Source organism: Echinops telfairi, unplaced genomic scaffold (genome assembly GCF_000313985.2).
Source record: "Echinops telfairi isolate 266 unplaced genomic scaffold, ASM31398v2 ScPeMD7_7409;HRSCAF=8447, whole genome shotgun sequence".
NCBI lineage: Eukaryota > Metazoa > Chordata > Mammalia > Afrosoricida > Tenrecidae > Echinops > Echinops telfairi.
Window position 1 is genome coordinate 15921754 of NW_022111309.1, and position 9632 is coordinate 15931385.

Consider the following 9632-nt stretch of genomic DNA (forward strand, 5'->3'; position numbering starts at 1 on the left):
GCCTGCAGACTTGTAAATGCATTTAGAGGACAGAAGGGAGAAGAAAATACTGCCCAGCCTTTTACCCTTAAAAAAAAAAAAAGAGTAAAAGCCACCGAGCCAGGGCTTGGCAATTAGTGTTGGAGTAGGCGATCATCTTGTGATGGCTCAGCTGGGCCTGCAGACTTGTAAATGCATTTAGAGGACAGAAATAGAAGATGTGTGAGGGCATAGGAATCCGGCCCATTTGCCAGGAGAAAATGTCCCGGGGCTGCCGGGAAAGTCACTGGGTCGGGATCTGGGGTGTGTCGACTGAAATGGGAAAAGCTCATCAATAAAACCCTCCCGTGGACGCCAGAGCAGAAGACTGGTCCTCTCGCCTCTTCTCTTTGCAGAGGCAGGCTCCCCAGGAAGCCCACCCATGCCCCTCAGAGCCCCTGCTGCCCAACGCTGCCCTTCTTGTACCAAGCCGAGCACCCCAAACGGCCCCCAATCTGCAGCCAGGTCCCAGGTGGGGAGCAGTTTCCCCCTAGTGACTGGACACGCCCTTCTCTCTCCTGACTCCCTCACAGCCCACGGCAAGTGTCCACGCTAGTAGGCGTGCCTGAGAACACAGAGCCCAAGAGCAGGTGTCCCCTGCAAAGCAAACCCCAAGGTCACAGGCAGGCTCTCTGCACTCACTGATCCCTCACCAGAGAGGCACTGGCCTCCCTCAGCCCCAAGGCCATGGGACTCTTGCAAAGTGCCACCAGCCTCTGCTACTGCCACCTCCCAACAGACCAGGTCATTTCTACAGAGATGGTGGGGCACAGCCCGGTCCCATTACTCATGAAGGTAAGCCAAAGGCCCATTCGGTTGCCACCCACTTCAGAGATGCTCTAGCCTGAGATGCAACCTCGCTCCCTTTCTGTAGCCTGTAGAAACCTGGTGGGCCCCGAGGCATCTGTGTCTCCGTGTCCCCTAGTGCTGCAAGGGACACAAAGCCCTGGCTGGTCTGGGGCAGAGCCCACAGGCCTTGTCCTCATGGGAGCAGTTTTTCCCCCAAAGAGGACCCAGATCACAGACCAGCTTCTGCCCTTGGAGTAGTCCTATGAGGCCGGTGGCATTGAGGGACCCTGTCCTCAGTTGCCAGTATTCAAAGCAGGTGTAATTTTGCCGGATTCCCACCACCCCTTGCAAAAACAGGAAGCAGGACAGCAGCAGCCCCACTACCACGTGGAGCTGACTGGCTGCTCCCACTGCCTTTAGAGGAGACATGTGGTCCCCAGTCCCCACAGCCCCCACCGGGGCTGCTGTGGGCCATGGCTGTGTGTGCCTTAAGTGAGTGACCATGAAAAGGGGGCTTCTCAAATATCAAACACCACCTTCCCGGGGATGTTTTAGAATGAAGCTCAAATCTCCAATAAAATAAACACCTGAAGCAAGCATCTGGTCCAAGCCTGGCTCCCAGGTCCCTGCTACAGCACCACCTGCAAGAACACCTGTCAGGAAGGCCTGCCACAGAGGCTCTGCAGGGTGCAGGGATGACCTCAGAAAGCCAAAGGCAGGTCTCTGGTGCCTGTCCTCACAGTACGTAGCCCCGAGGAAGCTCCACAGCATGTTCCACCTCCCAAGGGAGGCAAGAAGGATCGCGGGGTGCACAATGCAGGGACGCTCACACTGTGCGCAAACACTGGCAGAGTCCTCCCTGGGTGCTTCAGCAAACACGTCCACGGCTGCGCATGAGGCCAGGGCCTCAGGACGGAAAGCGGCTCCCCGTCCTGTCCCTCCCAAACCCAGCTCCCCAATGCTCTGCCTTGGAATAGGAAAGCGTCCCGCCATGGTCAATGCAAAGTGTGGCAGCCAGGAAAACTCCCCAGGGGCCAAGGAGACTTGCGCACAATATTCTCCCAAGTTCTCCCAGGACGGAGATGCTGGAGATCCATGACTAAGGGCGGGGATTCCCATTCTCGTCCGTGTGCGCTTCCCTCACCCCATCCCCACCATGTCTGACCGTGGGAACTCTTGCTACAGGGGTTGGCTCAACTCCCAACATTCAGAAGACACTACCACCCCACCTGGCTCCTCCGGGACCCCAGCTCTTTGGGGACAAGCCACATGAATATTCCAGGTGGCTGTCACACTCAAAGGAGAAATGAGCCTGAGAGCCAGCTCCTCCCCTGTGGTACAGTGGGTTGGCATTGCCCAAGATTGCTCATTCTGAGCTTTCCAAGCTCAGCGCCACCCCAGAAAGTGCAGTCTTCTCGCCGAATTTTCCAGCCTATCACCCTAGGCTAGATATCAAGCTCCTGTGAGTCTATCTCTTGAAGGTCTAGCCTGGGCCAACTCCTAAGAAGGTCCCTCCACCAATCACACATGGCAGGTGAGATAAGGGGTTGGACAGGAGTGAGGAAGGAAGTGAGGAAGGTCTCATACCCTTAGCCATGAGACCCTCTGTTTGCACTACATAAACCGTGTTTGCTTACACAGGTGTCTCCATCGTCTGAGCTCTTCCCTTAGGAACCCAGAATCTATTTAGACATAGCACTTAGCCTGGCCCTGTTCTTTTCCCTTCTCTTTCTGGGCCCCCCACCACCATACCCCCCCAAGCATTTATGAGCCCCAAAGTAGTCTAAGAAGTATAATATCAGTGGAATTTCATTTACATCCTATACAATTCCATATTAATAATCATGGAATATAAAGAAACTTGGGTGTTTGGAATCCTGGATTCTAAGCCCTGGTTCTCACCCTTTCCTTCTGAAAGGGACCTTAAACCAAAAGGCACAGGTGAAAAAACACTGCTGTGGAATCAAAGTACGGGAACCCTACGGGACAGAGTGGAACTGCCCCAGGCTGTTTCCAAGGCTGGAATAATTACCCAGGCGGACTGCCTCGTCTTTCTCCTGCAGAGCGCTGGTGGGTTCAAACCACTGACCTTTTGGCTATCAGCCTAGTACTTAACTATTGCCCCACAGGGTTCCTGGAAATGAACCTTCCAGATCATCAAATCCAAAATCCTAATCTTAACGGGGAAAACCACAAGCCCAGAGATGTAAAGAAGCTTGCTCAAGGACACACAGTGGAAAAACCAAGCCCCAAATTCAAGTCTCCAGCTTCAGTACCCAGAACACTCCTCCCCCTGCACCTATTCCGGCAGCCCCGGGCTGGCTCTACTCACATATAGCGCAAGTGGGGGTTCTTGGCAAAGGCTCTGGGCTGGATGCTCCGAAGTCCTGAGTTCTTGATAGTCCTGGACAGAGAGGAGAAGAGGGTGAGCTGAGCCCGTGCAGAGGGACATGTGCTCCCGGCTCAGGCTGACCAGAGGCCAGGCCTTCATCTCCACCCACCCCAGGGGCCCGATTAGCAGGCTCCCAGAGGGAATTTGGAATCACACAGCCTGGGGGCCTGGGTTGGGGTTCAGGATGAGCACTGGCAGGGCTGGGGAGACAGCATGGCATCCTTGGGAACCCTGGCTCAAGAATGTGGCCCAAAGACCACAGGGCTGCCTCCCCCACTAGGGCCTCCCCTCTTCCTTTCTCAGATGCCCTCGGGGCAGCCAATGGCCTGGGGGCCGCAAAGACAGAAGTAAGGCTGTGCTAGGCCACCACCAGCCAAGCACAGGGCTAGGGCACTGGCCTGGGGACCAGAGACCTGAGCGCAGGTTCTGCTTCCAAATGCTGCCCCAGATCCCTTCCTGCAGCGCAGCTGCACACGCCACCCCACCCCATCCCCACCCCGACCGGGCCACACTCACAGCTTCTGGAGGCCAGTGTACAGCTCCATGTCCACGGCGTTGAGGGTGTGCAAGCCGCGCCAGTTCTCGATGTGTCTGCGGGGGGTGGGGAGAGCGCCGGTGAGCGGGGCCACTTCAAAGAGGCTGGCTTCAGAGCCAAAGAGACCTGCATTTGAATCCTGAATCTACCAAATGCACCTTAATGTCACCAGCCATCGCTGAACCTGTTTCCTCTGCCCCGTGCTGGGCCCGATCGGCACATCGGCCTGATTCTCCTACTCCGGAGAACTGAGGGGGCTGGTGGACCCCCCAACCCCCCACCCCCACCTCCTGGCTACCAGTTCTTCATTTTTCCAAGGAGAGGTGGCTTTCCCCTTTCCATCACACAAGATCTCTTTTCAAACTCCCCCCAAGGGGCCCTGTGTTGAAGGGGTATTTTGTCTAGCAAGCCCGCTGTACTTATTAAGTAATAATTAATTCATCTTCTCAGATTTATTAATCAAAGGCATAAATCACTGTTAACCAGAGCTTTTTGTCAACAGACACCCACCAAGCTGAGACTCACCCAGCTGGGAGAGTCTAGCCAAAAGCAAAAACGCAAAGGTCCTGCTAGCACGAGTAACGGGTACGGTTTCCGTCATCCCTCTGATACGGACCCAAACAAACCGCATGGACAAACGGTCTCCATGACTGTTGGGGTGTGGGGGAGTATGTATGGAGGGGTCCTCCAGCTAAGAGCCTTTAGGCAACTGAGTTCCAAGATCTGAAGCCCTGGGAAGCTTACTATTCACCTGACGCTAAACAGCTGCCATCAAATGGATTCGACTCATGGCAACCCAAGTCTTTCATGGGAGGACTGCGCCCCACCGGGGTTTCAGAGAAGAAGATCACCAGGCCTCTCTTCTGCAGTGGGTGGCCTCCAAAATGTAACCTTCTTTCTGTTCGCAGCCAAGATCAGTACCCAGGTGCAGTACCCAGTGGCTTAACTAAGGTGATCAGACGTCCCGCTTTTGGCGGGACAGTCCCGATTTTTAACAATTTTTCCTGCATCTTGCGGTGTTTTAAAAAGGTCCAGATTTTTGGAAAGAATGCGCGACAAGCAAGCTAGGGTGTACGGTTTTCAGCTGCCATGTGGCGATTTCGCCAGGATATGAGTTTTATCAATGGTGTCCCACTTTACCACTGTTAAAATCTGGTCACCTTACTTAACTGTCATCCTAAGGAGCGCCAAAGGGCTTCAGGAAGAGAACCCACCCCCAACCCCTGCCACTCACCAAAAGTCCCACCTAAAGGTGAAGGGTTCAAATCCACCCAGAGGAGCCTCAGAAGACAGACCTGGTGATCTGTGTCCGAAGGCTCGCCGCCTTGGAAAGCCACTGGGCCCATTCCCGTCCACACACACACGTGGGGTGGCCCGGAGTCCCCACTGACTCAACAGCAGCCCAGCCTGCAGACCGAGAACCGATTCTCTGGTACCCCAGGGGCAAAGTACCCACATCACGATGTGTGTGCAGTTAGTGACAGCTCACCCTGGGACAGAGCTACTGACAAGCGCGGGACCCGACAAGTGGCCGCCATCTTCCCCAGACATCTCCTCTCCAGCCCCACCACACCACGGCTCTGCCATCTGCCCCCAGGGGAACCAGAGCCAAGGCAGCAGCAGCTCTGACATGGCCCCAGAGCCACACAGGAACAGGTAAGCAACATGCGTCTTGCGCCCATTCCCTCAGAGCCCCTAATGAGAAACCAGGGACACTGGCCTTGACAAAGAGCACAGACACAGGTGGCCAGGGCATAACAGTCCCAGTGTCTGCCCTGCAAGCCTCTGGCCCCAGGGCTGTTTGGTAGATCTGGTCCCTCCAGGGCAGGGGGCCTGGCTCCGTTTCAGATGAAAAGGAAAGCCAAGAGGAAGAGCACTCCTGAGCCACCAAGCCCCCCGGCCCTGCCCCTAGTGTACCCCTGGACCATCTGCCCATGTAGGTGCCCAAGCCAAGCGGTATTTAGACGAAACATCATTCATTTCAGGCAGCTTGACTTCATACCCGGATCTGTCCTTAACAAATGGCTGTAATTCGATTTTTACCGGGAATACAATCACTTTTCTCGGCACACAATATAGAATGCTACAGATACGTCTTCATTCCAGATCCATTGTCAACCATGCCACTGGGTTCTACAAGTTTAATGCCCTGCTGCCGGCCCACGTGGGCCCTCCCCCATATGAGGACGGACACCAGGAAAGACTGCAGTGGAACGAACAAATGCCTCTGGAAAACCAAACGATGGCCGTGCGTCCTCTGTTAGGGAGCCCGGGTGGTGCCCCGGTGATGCATCTGGCTGCTCGCCTGCACACCAGCCACTCCCCCACGAGAAAGATGTGGGAGTCAACTTCCAAAAAGACGACGTCTTGGAAACCCCATGACGCAGTCCCACTCTGCCCCTACGGGGTCGCTAGGAGTCAGAATCTACCTGAGCGAAGCTGGATGGGGATCTCCCCAAACCCACAGGGTCACGGCGTGGTTAGGAGTCGTGCTTCTAGAAAAGTCGCTGGAACAGGGATCTAGGTCAGGGGACAGCAAAAGAATGCCCCTGCGCCATAGCCAGCCCCCCACCCGTTTTTTGTACCATGGCAGCAGAGTTAAGTACAGTCTTTGTCATTTAACAGAATCACAGATTCGAACTCCATGGCAGGTGAGAGTCCGTCGTTGTTGCTGTGGGTTGCATCCGCTGGTGCCCCCCTCACAGCGTCCCTGGGTAGAACACAGCGGAACTGCCCACAGAGGTTCCCAGGCAACGATCTTCACAGAGGCAGAGAGCCGCGTCTTTCTCCCTCAGAAGTGTAAGGTAGGTTAGAACAACCAGCTTTTCATCCAACAGTAAAGTGGAACTCAAACTGCAGTGGCCCTTCCATCCCTCTGCACATGGCCTAGGACTGTGTCCTCCCGTCAGCTCTAGGTTGGGTAGTGGGAACAGGCTGAGAGGCTGGCAAACCCTAAAACAGTTACTTTCTGGCTGCTGGCAGAGGGAGTTTGCCAACCCCTGTGCCAGAATGAAGGAGGTTACTTTGAAGACTAAGGTGCACCTAACCCCAGCCATGGCCATAGGATAGCAGTGTAGTGGTGATGCATTAGGCAGCTGACTTGCAAGGTCAGCAGTTCTAAACCACCAGTCACTCTTGAAAGAAAGAAAGGGCTCTCTATTACCATAAAGAGTTATGGTTTCAGAAACTCATAGGAGCAGTTCTGCCCTGTCCTATTGACTCAATAGAAATGAGTTTAGTTTTTGTTTTTGTTTGCTTGTTTTTCCATATGGATGTGAAAGTTGGACAATGAATATGGAAGAATTAAAAAGTGATGTGTTTGCATTGTTGATGGGGAAAAATCTTGCCAAAAGAACAAACAGATGTCTTGGAAGATGTATATCCAGAATGCTCCTTAGAGGTAAGGATCGTGAGACTCTTTCTTCTGTACTTAGGACCTGTTGTCAGGAGAGACCAGTCCCTGGAGAAGGATGTTGTGTTTGGTTAAGTAGAGGGGCTGCAAAAAGAGGAAGGCCCTGTGGTACTTATATAATCTGTGTCAATTTGAGAGGATTCAGAGTGAAAGGGTGGAGGTTAGCCTGTCAAATCAGATTGCAGCTTGATGACCTCACTGGGAGGCGCTAAGGAGATAAATAGCTCGTTTGGAGATGTGACACATGCTGACCCCCTTGGAGACCCTCTACTGACAAGGCTCAGTCCCTGTTTGACATTCTTGTTGACAAGCCACATGGAGACAAGCTCAGGGTATCCAGAGCCTTGCAGCTGGAGAAGCCACGTGGAGACTCCCGCCAAGCACGAGTAACGGGTACGGTTTCCGTCATCCCTCTGATACGGACCCAAACAAACCGCATGGACAAACGGTCTCCATGACTGTTGGGGTGTGGGGGAGTATGTATGGAGGGGTCCTCCAGCTAAGAGCCTTTAGGCAACTGAGTTCCAAGATCTGAAGCCCTGGGAAGCTTACTATTCACCTGACGCTAAACAGCTGCCATCAAATGGATTCGACTCATGGCAACCCAAGTCTTTCATGGGAGGACTGCGCCCCACCGGGGTTTCAGAGAAGAAGATCACCAGGCCTCTCTTCTGCAGTGGGTGGCCTCCAAAATGTAACCTTCTTTCTGTTCGCAGCCAAGATCAGTACCCAGGTGCAGTACCCAGTGGCTTAACTAAGGTGATCAGACGTCCCGCTTTTGGCGGGACAGTCCCGATTTTTAACAATTTTTCCTGCATCTTGCGGTGTTTTAAAAAGGTCCAGATTTTTGGAAAGAATGCGCGACAAGCAAGCTAGGGTGTACGGTTTTCAGCTGCCATGTGGCGATTTCGCCAGGATATGAGTTTTATCAATGGTGTCCCACTTTACCACTGTTAAAATCTGGTCACCTTACTTAACTGTCATCCTAAGGAGCGCCAAAGGGCTTCAGGAAGAGAACCCACCCCCAACCCCTGCCACTCACCAAAAGTCCCACCTAAAGGTGAAGGGTTCAAATCCACCCAGAGGAGCCTCAGAAGACAGACCTGGTGATCTGTGTCCGAAGGCTCGCCGCCTTGGAAAGCCACTGGGCCCATTCCCGTCCACACACACACGTGGGGTGGCCCGGAGTCCCCACTGACTCAACAGCAGCCCAGCCTGCAGACCGAGAACCGATTCTCTGGTACCCCAGGGGCAAAGTACCCACATCACGATGTGTGTGCAGTTAGTGACAGCTCACCCTGGGACAGAGCTACTGACAAGCGCGGGACCCGACAAGTGGCCGCCATCTTCCCCAGACATCTCCTCTCCAGCCCCACCACACCACGGCTCTGCCATCTGCCCCCAGGGGAACCAGAGCCAAGGCAGCAGCTGCTCTGACATGGCCCCAGAGCCACACAGGAACAGGTAAGCAACATGCGTCTTGTGCCCATTCCCTCAGAGCCCCTAATGAGAAACCAGGGACACTGGCCTTGACAAAGAGCACAGACACAGGTGGCCAGGGCATAACAGTCCCAGTGTCTGCCCTGCAAGCCTCTGGCCCCAGGGCTGTTTGGTAGATCTGGTCCCTCCAGGGCAGGGGGCCTGGCTCCGTTTCAGATGAAAAGGAAAGCCAAGAGGAAGAGCACTCCTGAGCCACCAAGCCCCCCGGCCCTGCCCCTAGTGTACCCCTGGACCATCTGCCCATGTAGGTGCCCAAGCCAAGCGGTATTTAGACGAAACATCATTCATTTCAGGCAGCTTGACTTCATACCCGGATCTGTCCTTAACAAATGGCTGTAATTCGATTTTTACCGGGAATACAATCACTTTTCTCGGCACACAATATAGAATGCTACAGATACGTCTTCATTCCAGATCCATTGTCAACCATGCCACTGGGTTCTACAAGTTTAATGCCCTGCTGCCGGCCCACGTGGGCCCTCCCCCATATGAGGACGGACACCAGGAAAGACTGCAGTGGAACGAACAAATGCCTCTGGAAAACCAAACGATGGCCGTGCGTCCTCTGTTAGGGAGCCCGGGTGGTGCCCCGGTGATGCATCTGGCTGCTCGCCTGCACACCAGCCACTCCCCCACGAGAAAGATGTGGGAGTCAACTTCCAAAAAGACGACGTCTTGGAAACCCCATGACGCAGTCCCACTCTGCCCCTACGGGGTCGCTAGGAGTCAGAATCTACCTTGAGCGAAGCTGGATGGGGATCTCCCCAAACCCACAGGGTCACGGCGTGGTTAGGAGTCGTGCTTCTAGAAAAGGCGCCGGAACAGGGATCTAGGTCAGGGGACAGCAAAAGAATGCCCCTGCGCCACAGCCAGCCCCCCACCCGTTTTTTGTACCATGGCGGCAGAGTTAAGTACAGTCTTTGTCATTTAACAGAATCACAGATTCGAACTCCATGGCAGGTGAGAGTCCGTCGTTGTTGCTGTGG

General features: G+C 54.3%; 1 protein-coding gene across 1 annotated transcript in view; it reads right to left on the bottom strand.

Annotated features, from left to right (window-relative positions):
* LOC101663738 (NT-3 growth factor receptor) overlaps positions 1-9632 on the bottom strand; it is an 89356-nt gene that overhangs the window by 77470 nt on the left and 2254 nt on the right. Inside the window, exons 2-3 of the mRNA XM_004709895.1 lie at positions 3716-3790; positions 3140-3211 (exon numbers count right to left, since the gene is read on the bottom strand). Of these exons, the coding sequence (XP_004709952.1) occupies positions 3140-3211; positions 3716-3790 (147 nt within the window). The remainder of the gene's footprint in view (positions 1-3139; positions 3212-3715; positions 3791-9632) is intronic.